The sequence below is a fragment of the Oncorhynchus mykiss genome, chromosome 15 (genome assembly GCF_057628025.1).
Source record: "Oncorhynchus mykiss isolate SJ-2025 chromosome 15, ASM5762802v1, whole genome shotgun sequence".
NCBI classification, from domain to species: domain Eukaryota; kingdom Metazoa; phylum Chordata; class Actinopteri; order Salmoniformes; family Salmonidae; genus Oncorhynchus; species Oncorhynchus mykiss.
The window spans coordinates 16,888,929-16,908,619 of NC_143036.1; the positions used below are offsets into that span (position 1 = coordinate 16,888,929).

A 19,691-nucleotide genomic window follows, 5' to 3' on the forward strand; every position below is an offset into this window, starting at 1 on the left:
AATGCACACATACACACACACAGTCCACTCCACCGCATTACATTCCCAGTTAAGTCATTGTTATTGTTACCTGTGTGTGTGTCCAGGTGCTAGAGGAGAGTGTGTTGGAGGAACTGGGATCAGGCCAGGGGGATGATGAGGTGTTGCCGTGCCCGATCTGCTTCAAGACCTTTGGCTGCAAATACGACCTGGAAGTCCACATGGACACACACCCTGACACCACTCTCAGGTACTAGAGCCTAAAACACACACACACACACACACACACAGTGGAATTACATTGATGGCATAAACGCAATACAACACTCTGCGTGTAGTTGATGTAGGAGTTAATAAATTGTCACCAAAATATCAAGCAAATCAACAGTTAGAATTAATGACAGAATGTATGGTGATAAATCCTGTAACAGTAGTGGTTATAAAGCCCCCCCAATGTCAGGGTTCAATGCTAGGGTCACAGGCCGAATGACCTCTACCCTCTCCACCCAGGTCCTAAAGACATGGTTCTCCATCACACTGCTAAAGGCCACCTCTATGGCATATTACTCATTGGGAAGACATTTGCATTTAAAATGGTTTTAAATGCTTTGTTATCATGGATTAACCCATCAAATCACCTTCAGACTAAAGGTTTCACTTGACAGAGTTTAACTTCAAAGCACTGTGCTGCAAGGCCAATTTTGACCCCTCTCTTCAGGCCCTGAGGCCTAAAAAGTGGGAAAAGTCAGCAGGAAGGCTATCCCCGGAAAGGGCGGGAGGGATGGAGTTGGGGGTTTAATGAGTCAGAGGGGAGGCGTCGTGATGCGGTTGGCTGGACAACGGAAGGGGGAGGGGAGCGGTTTTCCATGGACAAATCACGATCTCCAGATCACCATAGCGACTCAATTCCAAACTCAAACTCCAACTTGGGATAGCCGCGCATAACTCACACATAGGAATGTATTTGTCTGAACTGAAAAGGAGACAGATGCAGCTTTCTGTAGTTGAGTTGGGCAGCAATCTGATTATTGTAGGAAGTGCTGCAAATTTAGCCCTAATCCCAGTTAATCACAAGAGTTGAGAGGGCCAGTTAATAGGATATGGCTGCACTGGCTGGCTTGGGTACCCCGGTGTACACGATTTCTAAGAAGCTGAGAAACGACGCATTTGGCATGCAGTAACACACCGGAGAGACACACACACACTTTATTTTCAATTGTATTGAGCCATTTACTTTTATCTTTGTATTCTTATATTTTATTTATTCTTGTTGCGTTGTCGAGGAGGAACCTGCAAGCATTTCATTGGACGGTGTATATACCATGTGTATCCCGTACATATGACTAATAAAACTTGAAACACAAACGTACACAGACTCACAAACGCACACCCTTTAGTTGCAGCAAAATTCTCTGGGCTTGAGCCAACCTCTGTGAGATTAGACGGCTCTCGCAGACCTGTGTGAGAGACCGAAAACACACAGTCTTTCTCACAGGTATACACAAGCACGCACATGCATACACAATGAATGTGTACTGTGTACCCACCACATACTCACAGAGGTGTGAAACCACAGGGAATGGAGGAGGGGGCTGGGTGTGTGGGATGAGGGGTGGCTGGGCAGGTGTGTAGTGCTGGGGGACCATTTTCAATTTGAGAATACACGGAAAATAAATTCTGATCCATTCTAAATAAATTATATTTAATTACCACAAAAATTCCATGAGAAACGATAGAATGACAAACCAAATAAATACGTAGGCTACAGCAGCCTAGATGTAGGTCTTCTGTCTGGTGGTGGCAGGAATGATGAAGAACTGTAGGCTACAGCAGCCTAGATGTAGGTATTCTGTCTGGTGGTGGCAGGAATGATGATGAACTGTAGGCTACAGCAGCCTAGATGTAGGTCTTCTGTCTGGTGGTGGCAGGAATGATGAAGAACTGTAGGCTACAGCAGCCTAGATGTAGGTCTTCTGTCTGGTGGTGGTAGGAATGATGAAGAACTGTAGGCTACAGCAGCCTAGATGTAGGTATTCTCTCTGGTGGTGGCAGGAATGATGAAGAACTGTAGGCTACAGCAGCCTAGATGTAGGTCTTCTGTCTGGTGGTGGTAGGAATGATGAAGAACTGTAGGCTACAGCAGCCTAGATGTAGGTCTTCTGTCTGGTGGTGGTAGGAATGATGAAGAACTGTAGGCTACAGCAGCCTAGATGTAGGTCTTCTGTCTGGTGGTGGCAGGAATGATGAAGAACTGTAGGCTACAGCAGCCTAGATGTAGGTATTCTGTCTGGTGGTGGCAGGAATGATGAAGAACTGTAGGCTACAGCAGCCTAGATGTAGGTATTCTGTCTGGTGGTGGCAGGAATGATGAAGAACTGTAGGCTACAGCAGCCTAGATGTAGGTATTCTGTCTGGTGGTTGCAGGAATGATGAAGAACTGTAGGCTACAGCAGCCTAGATGTAGGCCTTCTGTCTGGTGGTGGTAGGAATGATGAAGAACTGTAGGCTACAGCAGCCTAGATGTAGGTCTTCTGTCTGGTGGTGGCAGGAATGATGAAGAACTGTAGGCTACAGCAGCCTAGATGTAGGTATTCTCTCTGGTGGTGGCAGGAAGGATGAAGAACTGTAGGCTACAGCAGCCTAGATGTAGGTATTCTGTCTGGTGGTGGCAGGAATGATGAAGAACTGTAGGCTACAGCAGCCTAGATGTAGGCCTTCTGTCTGGTGGTGGTAGGAATGATGAAGAACTGTAGGCTACAGCAGCCTAGATGTAGGTCTTCTGTCTGGTGGTGGCAGGAATGATGAAGAACTGTAGGCTACAGCAGCCTAGATGTAGGTATTCTGTCTGGTGGTGGCAGGAATGATGAAGAACTGTAGGCTACAGCAGCCTAGATGTAGGTATTCTGTCTGGTGGTGGCAGGAATGATGAAGAACTGTAGGCTACAGCAGCCTAGATGTAGGTATTCTCTCTGGTGGTGGCAGGAATGATGAAGAACTGTAGGCTACAGCAGCCTAGATGTAGGTCTTCTGTCTGGTGGTGGCAGGAATGATGAAGAACTGTAGGCTACAGCAGCCTAGATGTAGGTCTTCTGTCTGGTGGTGGCAGGAATGATGAAGAACTGTAGGCTACAGCAGCCTAGATGTAGGTCTTCTGTCTGGTGGTGGCAGGAAGGATGAAGAACTGTAGGCTACATGTGTGCACTACGATGGCCCGCTGGAGGCTTGACAACTTTGGCCAACCAGAATGTTGAAAATAAAATCTAAATTCACCAACCCCCTCTTGCGCAGTGGAACCCCGAACGATATGTGAACACTTGGTTATGGCGACACCGTTCTGCCAAGGACATCCAAACCAGAGTGGCCACCGCAAAGCCTGACCCTCTCTGATTGCTGTTGCCCTGCTTGGGATATTTAGAGTATATTAGCTATTGGTTGAGACGCAGGGCCCTTTCTTTGCTTGGTATGTCAGGGTGAGAAATTGGAAATGTGAAATGGGCCAAGTTGAAGGTAATAATGCATTTTTAAATCTTCAATGAATTGATAGTTAACCTCTCTGTTTTCTTTATTCTGTAATTGAGTACTGTGCATTCGGAATGTATTCAGACCCCTTGACTTTTTCCACATTTGGTTACGTTACAGCCTTATTCTAAAATTGATTAAATTGTATTTTCCCCTTCATCAATCTACACATAATAATCCCATAATGACAAAGCAAAAACAGTTTTTTAGAATTTGATAAATACAATAACATTTCACATTTAAATAAGTTTTCAGACCCTTTACTCAGTACTTTGTTGACTCACCTTTGGCAGAGATTACAGCCTCGAGTTTTCTTGGGTATGATGTTACAAGCTTGTCAACCCTGTATTTGGGGAGTTTCTTCCATTCTTCTCTGTAGATCTTCTCAAGCTCTGCCAATTTGGATGGAGAGCATCGCTGCACAGTGGTTTTCAGGTCTCTCCAGAGATGTTCGATCAGGTTCAAGTCCTGGCTCTGGCTGGGCCACTCAATGACATTCAGAGACTTGTCCCGAAGCCACTCCTGCATTGTCTTGGCTGTGTGCTTAGGGTTGTTGTCCTGTTGGAATGTGAACATTTGCCCCAGTCTGAGGTCCTGAGGACTCTGGAGCAGGTTTTCATCAAGTATCTCTCTGTACTTTGCTCTGTTCATCTTTCCCTCAATCCTGACTAGTCTCCCAGTCCCTGCCGCTGAAAAACATCCCCACTGCATGATGCTGCCACCACAATGCTTCACTGTAGGGAAGGTGCAAGATTTCCTCCAGACGTGACACTTGGCATTCAGGCCAAAGAGTTCAACCAGAGAATCTTGTTTATCATGGTCTGAAAGTCTTTTTGGTGACTTGGCAAACTCCAAGCGGGCTGTCATGTGCCTTTTTTATTGAGTGGCTTCCATCTGGCCACTCTACTACAAAGGCCTGATTGGTGGAGTGCTGCAGAGATGGTTGTCCTTCTGGAAGGTTCTCCCAACTCCACAGAGGAACTTGTCACAGTGACCAATGGGTTCTTGATCACCTCCCTGACCAAGGCCCTTCTCCCCCAATTGCTCAGTTTGACCGTGCAGCCAGCTCTAGGAAGAGTCTTGGTGCTTCCAAACTTCTTTTATAAATTTGCAAAGAAAATTGCTTTGTTATTATGGGGCATTGTGTGTAGATTCATGAGGAAAAATATGTATTTATTTTAGGAATAAGTGACGTAACAAAATTTGGAAAAGGGTAAGATGTCTGAATACTTTCCGAATGCACTGTATATTGTAACCATGTGTTCACGCTAATCAAATCAAAGTTTATTTAGTGCTCCAACCATTTATAATACTTATCCAGATCTGTTGCCTAGTCCTAATATCCTACATCACTTATTGTTGTTAATCTTTTATTTGTGATGATGATGTGATATTATTATTATCATCATCATCTCACAATGGTGCTTGTTTCGTAAAGTTAGATCAAAGCTGAATCAATGTTTTGCAAGATCATATAACAATTAATGAGTATTTTACATAACGAAACCGAATATAATAGCATAGCATACTAGGCCTATGACATTACTGTTAGACCAAAACACCTCATTTCTGATGAGATTTTAGGATGGTTAGCTGAAGCTGAATAGCCCCCAAAAAATGTGCATGCGCCCAAAACTCAACAGAGCCACTGGGCAGGATATATGCTTTGATTGAAGCAAAACACAAGAAAGGTTCATAGGTTTGTTAACACCATCTGCTCTAACTCAAGAAGATGTAAGTGCGTAGGCTATTCCCATAAATGATTGAGATCAATCAAAGGATTGGTATGCAGATACAGTTTCACATTTGTTTATTTTCGAATTTGAGTCATTGAGCAGACACTCTTGTCCAGAGCGACGTACAGTAGTGAGTGCATACATTCATTTCTCTCATTTTGTCTGTCATAGTTGAAGTGTACCTATGATGAAAATTACAGGCCTCATCTTTTTTAAGTGGGAGAACTTGCACAATTGGTGGCTGACTAAATACTTTGCCCCAATGTACATACATACGTACATACATACATACATGACAGGCGCTGCTCCTAATCCGCAGCTTTTTTTGCAATAAGAATGTGCAAGGAGGCATTTTGTCAACATCTACTTAGGCATAAATAATTTCAGTTTTTCCGAATCACAAGTATCAACTGTGAATTTACGGATACGAGTACGAATATTATTATGGCCATGTCAGGACACCCCTAAATCCCAGCCCTACACCCCTAAATCCCAGCCCTGTTCCTGGAGAGCTACCATCCTGTAGGTTTTCATTCTAATAATTAGCTGGTGTGTGTGTGTGTGTGTCTCCATGCGCACGCCTTGATAAAGCTGTGTGTAATCCCCCTCGGGCACCTCGACACAGGGTGGCCGATAAGAGGGCTGGCCCTAGGAGACACTGAGCAGCTGTCCCTCTCAGCGCCTAACGAGGTCCGCTCCATCACTGCCAGAGGACGTGCTGAGAGTTATCCACACACATGATTTAATTTACATATGATTTGATTTAAGTGTGTTCTTACACCCAACTACAACACAGCACTACAACATAGTAAAAAAAAATGCTGTATTATATAGCATCATATTTATGTGTCTTGTCTCTAGGTGTATTATATAGCATCATATTTCTGTGTCTTGTCTCTAGGTGTATTATATAGCATCATATTTCTGTGTCTTGTCTCTAGGTGTGACCTGTGCTGCCTCTCCTTCCGGACCCACCGCGGCCTGCTGCGGCACAACGCCGGCATCCACAAGAAGATGCCCACGGACCCCGGCGGACGGCCATTCATCCAGAACAACCCCTCCATCCCCTCTGGCTTCAACGACCTGGCCTTTATCGACTTCTCCTGCCGCAAGTTTTCTCACATCGCCCAGGTCAGAGGAGAAGTTATGGACAGAATAATGTTGCTGATGCTACTGATACTACTAATTAATATGATCATGAAACTGATACCACTAGTATGTTGGTCATCTCTCACACAAGCAGTTATGTAAAGTACTTAAGTAAAAATACTTTTAAGTATTAGTTTACTATTCATATTTGACAACTTTTACTCCATGCATAATAATGTACTTTTTACTCCATGCATTTTTCCTGACACTCAGTAGTACTCATTACATTTTGAATGCTTGGCAGGACAGGAAAATTGTCTAATTCACACATTTATCAAGAGAACATCCCTGGTTGTCCCTACTGTCTCTGATCTGTCAGACTCACTAAACACATGCTTTGTTTGTTAATTGTCTGAATGTTGAAGTCCCTAGCTATCTGTAAAAAAAGAAAATTGTCTGGTTTGCTTAACAAAAGGAATTTGAAATGATTTATACTAACTTTTTATACTTAAGTACATTTAAAACCAAATACTTTTAGACTTTTACTCAAGTAATATTTTACTGGGTGACTTTCACTTTCACTTTTATTTGAGTCATTTTCTTTTAAGGTATCTTTACTTTTACTCAAGTATGACAATTAGGTACTTTTTCCTCCACTGCACACAGGGCCTCAGTCTGCTCTTCCACACTCTAACCTCATCTATCTGTCTGTCTGTCTGTCTCTCGAACAGGTCTGGTGTGAAACCAATCTCCGCCGGTCCACCAGCAAGTTCCACCGTTTTGTGTGCGAGGCCTGCGACAAGGCCTTCCCCCTACACTCGGCCCTAGACCTGCACAAGACCACCATTCATCAGCAGCAGCCGTCGCCCGTAGGGGGCGGCCAGGAGGTCCAGGAGAAGCCGACAACCCCGCCCCCTCAGCAGGCCAGCTTCCTGGAATCCCTGGGTCTGCAGCACATTTCCCAGGTCAAGCCTCAGCCTTCTGAGGATGAGGTCCGTCAAGCCCAGCTGGACAGTATCCGGGTCATCCAGGTGGAGCCTCCGGACTCCACCCTGCCCCAAGAGGCGGCTTCCACAGCTTCTGGATTTCTGGGCGGCCTGGGCTTGGTGGCTGCTTCGTCCCTGCAGGGCCTGTCCCAGAGGGAGGCCCTCAGCCTGTTCTCCCTGCAGCCCTTCCCCACAGGCTTCCTGTTCCAGTCGGACAGTAGCACCGCTGTCAAGCCTGTCTGTGGCGAGGCTGGCCTAATTGAGCTGGCTGACATCCAGCAGATCCTGAAGGTGGCCTTGGCCGCCCCCGGTCAGATGGGCCTCCTGCCGACACTGGCCAAGGCCCCGCACCAGGGAGTGTCCGGCCAGGCCCAGGCGGCCAGCTGCAAGCCCATGCCCCCGCTGAAGCCAAAGCCTATGGTGGCACCGCGCTCCAGCCCGGCTGCCTCCACGCCACCGCCGCTCCAGAGCACCCAGCAGGCTTCCCTGGGCTGCATCAGCCCCAGCCTGCCCCCGCCGCCCAGCCAGCTGCTCAATATGCCCCAAGAGTCTTCATCATCATCATCATCATCCTCCTCTTCCTCGGGCAGCCAGGCCTCCCTGGAGAAGATGCAGATGGAGGCGGACTGCATGGGCGATGCCCACATGCCCAACGACTTGACGGAGCTGCAGATCAAACAAGAGGAGGGCCAGGCGGCCGGGGGAAAGAAGGGGTCAGGAGGGGCCAACCGCGGGGGTGCTAAGGCATCCTACCCCTGCCGTTTCTGTGACCAGGTGTTTGCCTTCTCCGGGGTGCTGCAGGCGCACATGCGCTTCCACCTGGGCATACTACCGCACCAGTGCAACATCTGTGACTACGTCGCACCCGACAAGGCCACGCTCATCCGCCACCTGCGCACGCACAGCGGCGAGCGCCCCTATGTGTGCCGCGTCTGCCACTACCCTTTCACCGTCAAGGCCAACTGCGAGCGCCACCTGCGCAAGAAGCACATGAAGAACACACGGAAAGAGATTGAGAAGAACATCAAGTACGTCTCGTCAACCACCACCCAGGATCCTTTGGAGCTGGTTGCTGCCGGCGACACCGCCTGCCGCTTCTGCGGTGAGGATCTAAAGAGCTACCGGGCTCTCCAGATCCACCTGCGCACCCACAACGGCTGCCAGCGCAAGCCCTTTGAGTGCCGGCGGTGCGGGGCGGCTTTCCTGGCCAAGAGGAACTGCATCCACCACATGCTCAAGCAGCACCCAGAGGTGCAGGAGCGGGAGATCGAGGAGCACATCGCCACCCTTCTCCCCGCCATCACAGCCTCCACCTCCAGGGCCAGTCCCAGCAACCCTCTGGCTCTCAACGGCCTCACGCCCAACCCCACTGCCACCCTGCAGCCGGTCAAGGTGGAGGATCTCAGCATCTACTCCTCCTCTGGTGACCTGGATCAGCCCTTGGACTTCTCCAACAAGAGCCGCGGGACAAGCAGCACTGCGGGTAGCCTGACCGGGTCTCCTGGGATCAAACTGGAGACGGTCAGCCCAGCAGCTTACGACTGCTCCATGGAACCTATTGACCTGTCCATCCCCAAGAACCCCAGCAAGAGGCTGAAGACAGACACCACCGCTGTTTCCCCGGTGAGCGTGGAGCGCAGAGAGATCAAAAAGGAGCTGCCCTTCCCCAGCGTACTGGACCACCTCCCCTCAGCCCTTCAGCTGGACAAGAGCACTGAGGAGAAGCTGACAACCCCCCAGTCTGGCTCTTACCAGCTCCCCCCAGTGACCCCCTCCCCGTTCCCCATTGGCACCACCACAGGCCGGGCGCTCCGTCTCAAGCCCCTACTGCCCAAACCAGCCTCTACCTCCTCATCCTGCTCTCTGAAAGAGCTTCCCCCTTTGGCTTCCATCGCCCAGATCATCTCCTCTGTCTCGGGGGCTCCAGACCTACTCAAGAGGGAGCCAGATAACAAGGCTCCTGCCGCCCTCAACGGCCTCCAGACAGAACCGGACCGTCCAGCTGGGGGTGACAACAGCTCAGAAACATCGATGGAAGAGCTCCCCCTAGAGGGCTTGTCCAGAAAGCGCACTAGAAAGAAGCCAGTGAGCCAGGCCAAGACTATGGCACCTGCCTGTGTGTCCACACTCGAGCAGAACACAGGCAGCGGCTTGGACCTGGAATCCAGTGGTGAGTTCGCCAGCGTGGAGAAGATGCTTGCCACCACCGACGCTAACAAGTTTAGCACCTACCTGCAGACGGGGGTGGCGGAGCTGGGAAGGCGGAACGAGGGGAGACAGAGCCCGGGAGAGGAGAAGGAAGAGAAAGAGTCACCGCCTCAGTCTGTGCCGCCCCAGTCCAAAGGAGGGAAGAAGAATGCCTACTCCAACTCAGTGCAGAAGATGACCTGTCCCTTCTGCCCCCGGGTCTTCCCCTGGGCCAGCTCCCTGCAGAGACACATGCTCACACACACTGGTGAGCCATCGGGAAACACACACGCGCACACACATACATACACACACAGCTGGCTGAGACAGATTGGATAACTCCCCAAATACCCAACACACAGCTGTCATAATAAGTCATGTTGAAATACTGCGTAAATAGACAAGTCACAACGATGTAATGATACCTGGAAGATACTGTTCAGTAATGTAGAAAAACGTTATACAAGATAACTCATTCATTTCTTGGAATTGTACTATTAATTTGACAGGTTTTCTAAAGGGTCTAACTGCGTGCATTTTGCATATTTAAAACTTCCTGTGGGTCCACAACATGTCCCTAATACTTCTTATGTGACGTTCAGTCTTCTCTAATGTGCTGTCGGCTACAGGTCAGAAGCCCTTCCCCTGTCCCAAATGTGACGCCTTCTTCTCCACCAAGTCCAACTGTGAGCGCCACCTGCTGCGCAAGCACGGCGTGACCAACCGCTCTCTGCGCCGCAACGGCCAAGTATCCAAGAACGGCGATGAGGGTTCACACGACAGCGCAGGTAAGAAACTGTATAGTATTGTATTATAGTATACGATATTGTAGTATACTGTATTGTAGTGTACAGTATTGTAATATTCGGTATTGTACTGTATTATAGTATGCGGTATTGGAATATACGGTATTGTACTGTATTGTAGAATGCGGTATTGTAGTGTACGGTATTGTAATATTCGGTATTGTACTGTATTGTAGTATGTGGTATTGTAGTATGTGGTATTGTACTGTATTGTAGTATGTGGTATTGTACTGTATTGTAGTATGTGGTACTGTATTGTAGTATGTGGTATTGTACTGTATTGTAGTATGTGGTACTGTATTGTAGTATGTGGTATTGTACTGTATTGTAGTATGTGGTATTGTACTGTATTGTAGTATGTGGTATTGTACTGTATTGTAGTATGCGGTATTGTACTGTATTGTAGTATGTGGTATTGTACTGTATTGTAGTATGTGGTATTGTACTGTATTGTAGTATGTGGTACTGTATTGTAGTATGTGGTATTGTACTGTATTGTAGTATGCGGTATTGTAATATACGGTATTATATTGTAACATATGGTATTGTAATATTCGGTATTGTACTGTATTGTAGTATGTGGTATTGTACTGTATTGTAGTATGTGGTATTGTACTGTATTGTAGTATGCGGTATTGTAATATACGGTATTATATTGTAACATATTGTATTGTAGTATGCGGTATTGTAATATACGGAATTGTACTATATTGTAGTATACGGTGTTGTACTATACAGTATTATAATATATTGTACGGTATTGTAGTATACGGTATTGTACTATACAGTATTGTACTGCACTGTACTGTAGTACTGTACTATATTGCTATTCTGTAATAATCTATTTGTAATTTGACGGTTCATTTTGTGTTTTTTCTAGAGAGTTCCGAGAATGAGCAGACTGCAGGAGAGGTTTTGGATCTGAGCAGCATGGACCCTGATCAGAAAGGCGACGCATACGAGTCGCCAAACGCAGACCAAACACCAGACATTGCTGAGCAGTTGCTAGGGGAGATGGAACCGCAACCTAGCAACAACAAAACCAACAATAATTATGAAAATGAAGACTATGACGACAATGATTCACAGAGCAACAAGAGCTTGGACCTCAACTTCGCCAGCAAGCTCATCGACTTCAAGTTCTCGTCGGATGGCGAGCAGCCTCAGACCTCCCTGGGTGGAGAAAGGGTGGTGGTGGCCGAGCCGGAGAGGGTGATGGACGTCCAGCAGCAGGACCAAGAGTCCTCCAAGTACACCTGCAAGAACTGCAAGAAGAACTTCCGCTACGCCGCCACCCTGGCTCGCCATGAGAAGGCTCACCTTTGTGAGAGTGCACTCCCCGAGGAGGCTTGTGGAACGGAGGGGACCGGGCTAGGCACAGAGCTCCCCAATGCTACTACAGCCACCACCGAGGAGGAGGATCAGGAGGAGGAGGGAGAGAAGGAGGCTCCGGAAAGCGAGGGAGCGGGAAGTGTGATGGACAGCGGCTCGGAGGAGGAGGAGAAAGAGAAGGAGGAGAGGAGCGATGAGGATGGGGGCTTGGCAGAACCAAAGAACGGAGAAGGAGAGGTGGGAAGAGGGTCGGGAAGCAAAGCAGACAAGAGGAAGAAGATCTGTAACGTGTGCAGCAAACGCTTCTGGTCACTGCAGGATCTGACCAGACACATGCGCTCGCACACAGGTACTAGTTAATGCTATTGTTGTAGCTTTACTTTCTTTAAAGATATTCATACCTGGCCCTGCTCTTGTGTATGTGTGACTATTGATCTACCTGTTTATATTTTTATTAAGGTGAGAGACCCTACAAGTGCCAGACGTGTGAGCGCACCTTCACCCTGAAGCACAGCCTGGTGAGGCACCAGCGGATCCACCTGAAGCCGCGGGGCAGCGATGGAGCTGATGCCAACGGGGCAGAGGCCCCGGCCGGAGACTCGGCTAGCGAGGAGGGAGAGTGCACCCCAACCAGCACATGTCCTCCTTCAGAGAACGAGAGCGAGGGCACTGGAGTGGCCAGGGAGGGAGCTGAGAAAGAGGCCCCTCTACCAGGCTCCACATCCCCGGACCAGTCCCTGTCCACCACTGAACCAGCCCAGTCTGAGTCAGCTACGGAGGCCGTGGCTGAGCTGCTCATTAAGCCAGCCTCGGAACCAGGCTCGGAACCTGTTCTGGACCCATCTGTAGAACAGGCCTCGGACAACGTCTCTGAAATAGCTGTAGATCTAGCTGCTGTAGAATCAGCCTCAATAACAGCTAGTACTACAGCCACTGAACCAGCAACAGAAACCCCCAAAGAATCCTCCACAGAGTCCCCCACCCCACAGCCCTCTGATGTAACCCCAGAGAAAGACCCAGAGGGCCCATCGGAAGGCTTCATCCAAGGCCTACTGGAGATCCACACCAAGCCTCCCCGGGAGTTCATCCTACCTGCCGGCGAGGCTTCCTTGGTGGGCGTGGAGTGAGGGAGCCCCAGTCTCTGGTTCTCTTTACGCAGTGGACCGCTGAATGTGCCACAGTGCCATAAGATAGAAGTACCCCCCCCCCCCCCAATAATGCAAGACGATGAAATCAAGAAGAAACACCTTGTTTCTAAGTGCCTTACTACTTCTATTTTTTTATTTTTTTTGCTATATCTTTATCTACATTTATCTACGGAGGATCTAATTTTATAGCTTTTTATGATGATTACATAATTGTTTTTGGAGTCTATATAGAAATGACCTTTGAATAAGCAATAAATGATATCTCATTTACCATGACCGATTTATGACATGATCAAGTGTGTGACAGACGTAAAATAACCGTTATTGTGTATTTAAACCACAGTCGTACCTTAAAAACAATGCAGAGACTGAGTCAGTTCACAGCAGTGGAGATAGTCACTCATGTAACTGGAAACACCGCTAAAGCAGACAACTGTCAGGCTGTCATAAAGGTGTCCTGAAAAAAGACTGCCGTTGTTCTCTCTCCTTCGTCTTGATTTACTCCCTCATCCCTGATTACCAACGTCCACAGTCTCTCTTTTTGTTTGCAGAATACATGAATGAACTGTGACGTGATTTGGTGTGAGGGGACAGGTGACTCAAAGAAAACAGACTTGACAATGGATAACCTGCCGCAACCAAGAACTCTGCTTTTGTCTTTGGTTTTTAACATGCCCTCTTCCCATAGGCTCTCTATCTTTTCAGAAGTAATATGGGCAATATTTGCCTGAACAGTGTGTTTTTTCAGAATCATTCTCATTTAATTCCATGTGCGTTGACCATGTTGCATTTGGAGTATTCTGTGTGTTATTCGTTCAGGTGTCGGTGGGGGGATATAAGGTTTTTGCGTAAATTGAGCTTTTCCTGAACAAAGGGGCTTGATATGTGTATCTCCCCCATCTCTCACCGTCACCCTCTAGCGTTCCTAGAAACCTCTCTCGGAGGTCCCATGTTGTCTGTACTACCACCAGTGTGTTGAGCTTGTGTCCATTTTCCCCTCTTCCCTAGTGGCAACTCATTTTCTTGCCGCTAATTTAGACGTCTTCCAAAAGGACTGTCACTGTGTTCTGAAAGCCTTACCCGTGGTTCTGCTGGGTTATTTTATATGCAGAACTCACCTCGTGCTCTAGGTGGAACACTACTCAGTTTTGTCTACTTTAACTTTAGTCGCCCTGCTGCCTCCCGTTTGGGCAATACCCACCACCCACCTCACCCCCCCCTTCCACCACCCACCTCATCCCCCCTTCCACCACCCACCTCACCCCCCCTTTCCACCACACACCTCATCCCCCCTTCCACCACCCACCTCACCCCCCCTTTCCACCACCCACCTCACCCCCCCTTTCCACCACCCACCTCACCCCCCCCCCCTTCCACCACCCACCTCATCCCCCCTTACACCACCCACCTCATCCCCCCTTACACCACCCACCTCATCCCCCCTTACACCACCCACCTCATCCCCCCTTCCACCACCCACCTCACCCCCCCTTTCCACCACACACCTCATCCCCCCTTCCACCACCCACCTCACCCCCCCTTTCCACCACCCACCCCCCCCCCCCCTTTCACCACCCACCTCATCCCCCCTTCCACCACCCACCTCACCCCCCCTTTCCACCACCCACCTCACCCCCCCTTCCACCACCCACCTCACCCCTCCTTTCCACCACCCACCTCACCCCCCCTTTCCACCACCCACTTCACCCCCCCTTCCACCGCCCCCTTAGCCCAAGAGTATATTTCCGAGGTGGGACTCAAATGTCAATCATGTCACCTTGCAGGGCTGAATGTTGTAGAAATGTATTTCCTTTTTTTCCTTCTAATTTTCTATAAAGAAACCTCAGAAGCAAACATATGAAACCTCATGGCGCACATATGAACTGTAAGACGCAGGCAGCATCGGCTGGAGGCTGACGGACAACCACAGAGCAGAGAGCACTGGACTAGTCAGGCGCCGCCAGACAACTACCCATCAGGCACTAACATACAAACAAACCTACTACTACTACTACGACAATAAACGGCTAAGCAATCAGAGAGAATGAACCGAAGTGAATTTCTGAGCTGTGTTTGGAACTTCAACGTAACACAGAGTATTAAGTGGGGGGGGGGGTGTTGACAGGTGGCGAAGCTGCTACTCCATGCAGAAGACTGTCCTTTAGTGGCTGTACCACGGTATCTCCCCCATCCCAACCCTGCTCTCAGGCACTGGGAAAGTATTGGCAGACTAGAATGCAAAATGCAATCCTGTCCTCAAAAAACACTGTCAAGGGACTCTGCTTCTCTCATTTGTCCCTGTGTGGGTGTGTGATTATGAGTCCCATAAGAATGCACATGGACTGTTTTTATTGTATTTATTTGGAAACCCAGTGAGGGGTGAAGAGATGTGACTTGAGGAGAAGCCATTTATGATTACGACATTGATGCTGCAGAGAATAATGGATTCAAATCCACAAAATGGTCGCCCAGCATCGGCCTGGAACTTCGATTATCACTATTGATTCTAAAGCTTTATGTACACCATTGTACGTGTTTTATAGACTATGTGGATCTATTTTCTTTTCTTTTTTAGTTTGGCAAAGATTTTTTTTTCTTCTCAGATATATAAATATGTATAAAACTGTGAAATGAATTGTGTATAATGGGTGAGTTTTAGGTTAGTTTTGCATGTAAACCTTTTGTTCAATTAAGGATTTTCTTTTTTTCTCTCGCTCTCAGGGTCTTTATAAAATGCATATTCAATACTTAATTTTCCTGAGTTGCAAGAAGTTCTTCCAAGTCATGATTTTATTTCTAATGCTTAACTGTCAATCACTACATTTAGCACTTGATTGTGAACTCAAATCAGGAGAACAGAGAAAATGATGTGCTCAAATCCTCGTGGTTGAAAGCGTAGTCAAGACTATTTTCATCAGCATTCTTTTTGAACGGTATACATAAACAAGGTGTTTTTCCTTCTTTTTTTTTTGTCTCCTTTTGATTCTTCATTTTTATCCCTCACTTCAAATTTCTGTCACCCTTGACCATATTATCCTCTCTCGTTTTGAAGAGGAAATCAAGTCGTGACTCTGTAAAAAAAAAAAAAAAAATGAAAGTGGCTGTCTGTCACTGTCTGACGTTCTGACCCGTTGTGAAAGGGAACGTTGCGCCGCTGCTACGGCCACACCAGAACTGACCAGATGAAAGGACCTGGATCAGAACCTTCATTGTTAGCTACACTGCTCCCTCCCTTCTGGTATTACGGCGCTTCAGAATCAGAAATGTAAGCTGTTCTGTATTGAAAAAATGAAAGCAATAAAGATATATTAAGGAAAGGTGTGAATCAAACTGGCCTGGTGGTGTTTTTTTGTCTTGCCCAAACTGACTGATCACTGGTACGTGTTTCACACTGTGGCCCAGTACACGCTCTGCTTGCACAACACATCTGACAACAGTTGTGATACCACAGTTTTGTCCTTAAACAATTACACAGCTGTTTTGGAGACACCTCACTGATTTATGTATCACAAAAATATTGGTTGTGTCACAACCATGGTGTCAAGTATGTGTACAACCTGATTACTTGGCATCAAGGTTCAAACTGAGTCAGGCCGAGGTACTATATGTTGGGCTGGCCTGCTTACACATCCACCATAGTTGCTTGAACAGTGTTGGAAAGCATGTGAACAATGTGAAAATAAAATATCCAAGCCAGCCAGCATATTACAGTCGAGTTAGCCCTATCCTATACTGTGAATCAGGCGTGTGTGTCTTGTAATCATGAATCCATGAATGTACGGCGCAAAGTGACCATACTCAGTCAGCATATTCACCCAAGCCCAAGTTGTTCCCAAAAATGTATTACTCTGTCTAGGGTTGATCCACAAAATGAGTCACTTTTTGGGTAGGTCAACATTTTTTTTCTTCTTTCACCTAATTTGAACATTCATTCATGACCAGCATATGTTCAACTGAATAAAATACATGTTTTCCCATCTCAATAGGCAAAATGAAAGAAATTATATTAAGTGTCTATTAATTAAGGTAACCGGGTTGACGCTTTTATCTTAAATCAGTCATATGTGGAACACGGAGGGGCAAATAAATGCAAGGTTAACCATTTTTTTGTGAAAACATTTCTAGCCTATCTGGGTAACAGGGTTGACGTGATATGCTTGACCCCCTCAGTTTTTCACTACAAAACACCACGCACACCTCCAACTCAATCATGAAGTTTGCAGACGACACAACAGTAGTAGGACTGATTACCAACAATGATGAGACGGCCTACAGGGAGGAGGTAAGGGCCCTGGAAGAGTGGTGCCAGGAAAATAACCTCTTAATCAATGTCAACAAAACAAAGGAGCTGATTGTTGACCGCAGTGAAGAAGGTGGAAAGCTTCCCAAGTTCCTCATCTTACACACATCACTGACGATCTGAAATGGTCCACCCACACAGACAGTGTGGTGGAAGCGCAACAGTGCCTTTTCAACCTCAGGCGGCTGAAGAAATTTGGCTTGGCCCCTAAAACCCTCACAAACTTTTACAGATGCACACTTGAGAACATCGGACTGTATCACAACTGCACCGCCCGCAACCGCAGAGCTCTCCAGAGGGTGGTGCAGTCTGCCCAACGCATCACCAGGGGCAAACTACCTGCCCTCCAGGACACCTACAGCACCCGATGTCACAGGAAGGCAAAAAGGACATCAACCACCGGAGCCATGGCCTGTTCACCCCGCTATCATCCAGAAGGCGAGGTCAGTATCAAAGCGGGGACCGAGAGCCTGAAAAACAGCTTCTATCTTAAGGCCATCAGACTGTTAAATAGCCATCACTAGCCGGCTTCCACACGGTTACGCAACCCTGCACCTTAGAGGCTGCTGCCCTATAACATAGACATGGAATCACTAGTCACTTTAATAATGTTTACATACTGCTTTACTCATCTCATATTAATATACTGTATTCTATTTTACTGTATTTGAGTCAATGCCACTCCAACATTGCTTGATCTAATATTTATATATTTCTTAATTCAATTATTTTACTTTTAGATGTGTGTATTGTTGTGAATCGTTTTTAGATACTGCTGCGCTGTTAGATACTACTGCACTGTTGGAGATAGAAACACAAGCATTTCCCTACACCCGCTAAATATGTATGTGACCAATAAAATTTGATTTGAAGAGTAGAACAGGGTTCACCTTATGAGGGTTTCCTAAACTCGGCCCTCGGGACCCCAAGGGATGCACGTTTTGGTTTTTGCCCTAGCACTACACAGCTGATTTAAATAATCAACTAATCATCAAGCTTTGATGTGCTCAAAGGTCATGAAGTTTTGACTGCAGTCGCTCTTCATCACCTTTATCCTGCAGTCATCACCTGCATGGTGGGAGGCTTTACTGTCAACCAATCATTAGAGGGTTTTTGTGTGACCCATGCGAACATGACTTAAGACGTGACTGAAACAGGAACTTTCCCACAATTCATGTATTTAACCTTCACTTAACTAGGCAAGTCAGTTAAGAACAAATTCTTATTTATAATGACGGCCTACCCCGGACGACGCTGGGCCAATTGTGTGTCGCCCTATGGAGCTCCCACTCATGGCCCGGATATGATGCAGCCTGTATTCAAACCAGGTACTGCAGTGATGCCTATGGCACTGAGATGCAGTGCCTTAGACCACTGCGCCACTCAGGAGCCCCTGAGTTTCGTCTACAGTCGGTTGCTTTCGCCTTACCACTCAAACGAGCCCACTCTCTCTGCCACAGTTTGAAGTGTGACCCTGCAGAGTCAGGATGATGGACAGATGCCCGGCCCCCTAACAACCAACCAGAGACCAGGGCCCCAGGTGTGAAAGGACAGATTATGGCCCCTGGCCTGATAGGGTCCAGCGGAGAAAGGGTTGCCTACAGCAAAGGTTAGAAAGTTGGAGTTTCTCTCAGAGAGAGGTCTGTGAGATGGGGTGTTAGTCACCGACAGGGAATTCGTAACAATGTTCAGTGTCGGCTAGTGGGTGATGTCCTCCAGTACCTCTAGAGGTACACATTTTTGTTGTAGTCCTGGACAAACACCTCAATCAGCTTAAGGGCTTGATGATAGTTGAATCAGATAAGATTCTACCCCCAACAGTATACATTTTTATTTTTGCCCAGACAACACATCTAATTCAACTACCATCAAGCCCTTAAGTTGAATGAGGTGTTTGTACGGGGCTCCTACTCTGACTCTTTGAGGATACGGCCCCTGCCTTTACTGTTACTTCACTGTAGCTGGTGACTGGTCCCTGATCTTGCTTGGTCCGTGAATCTATAATTTAGTTGTATTATTTTTGGAAGAAAAAAAATAACATAGCTGGGCATATTAATGTTATAAGCAATTTGACATTACTTTTCTCACTGCAAATTGTTTATAATAAGCCTTTAACGTTACATTCACTAATAAAATGGACAACATTTCAACTCTTAGAGCCAGGCACAGTAATCAATCGAAGATGTCACACTTTTAAAAGGTTATTTAATGTTTGAGCAATGCCAGAGCATTGCGGTTTGTTTGAATCCAGGCCCCTATGCAGTTATTACTCAAGTAATTGATTAGTGTATAATTAGTCATTTAATTGATCAAATCGGTCACACACATGGTTAGCAGAAGATATTGCGAGTGTAGCGAAATGCTTTTTCTTCTAAATCCAACAGTGCAGCAGTATCTAACAGGTCATATCTAACAACAAAACCTAATACACAAAATTGAGTAAAGGAAGGGGATAAGAACATATAAGTATAAAATATATGGATGAGCAGTGACAGAGCGGCAAGATGCAATAGATAGTGAAGGTGTCCTGGAGGGCAGAAAGTTTGCGCCTGGTGATGCGTTGTGCAGACCACGCAACCCTCTGGAGAGCCCTGTGGTTGTGGGCGGTG

The 19,691-nt window shown here is 47.0% G+C and overlaps 1 protein-coding gene across 6 annotated transcripts in view; it reads left to right on the forward strand.

Moving 5' to 3' along the window:
• Positions 1-15,534, forward strand: part of LOC110489703 (ras-responsive element-binding protein 1) — an 83,849-nt gene extending 68,315 nt beyond the window's left edge. For 3 of the 6 annotated variants that reach the window (XM_036943881.2, XM_090199392.1, XM_036943879.2), the window contains 6 exons: positions 87-229; positions 6,176-6,365; positions 7,055-9,764; positions 10,099-10,284; positions 11,183-11,983; positions 12,094-15,534. In XM_036943881.2, coding sequence (XP_036799776.2) covers positions 87-229; positions 6,176-6,365; positions 7,055-9,764; positions 10,099-10,284; positions 11,183-11,983; positions 12,094-12,761 — 4,698 coding nt within the window. In that variant the 3' untranslated portion in view covers positions 12,762-15,534. The remainder of the gene's footprint in view (positions 1-86; positions 230-6,175; positions 6,366-7,054; positions 9,765-10,098; positions 10,285-11,182; positions 11,984-12,093) is intronic. The other 3 variants (XM_090199393.1, XM_090199394.1, XM_036943880.2) reach the window with 1 other exon arrangement.
• Positions 15,535-19,691: the final 4,157 nt, after the last annotated feature.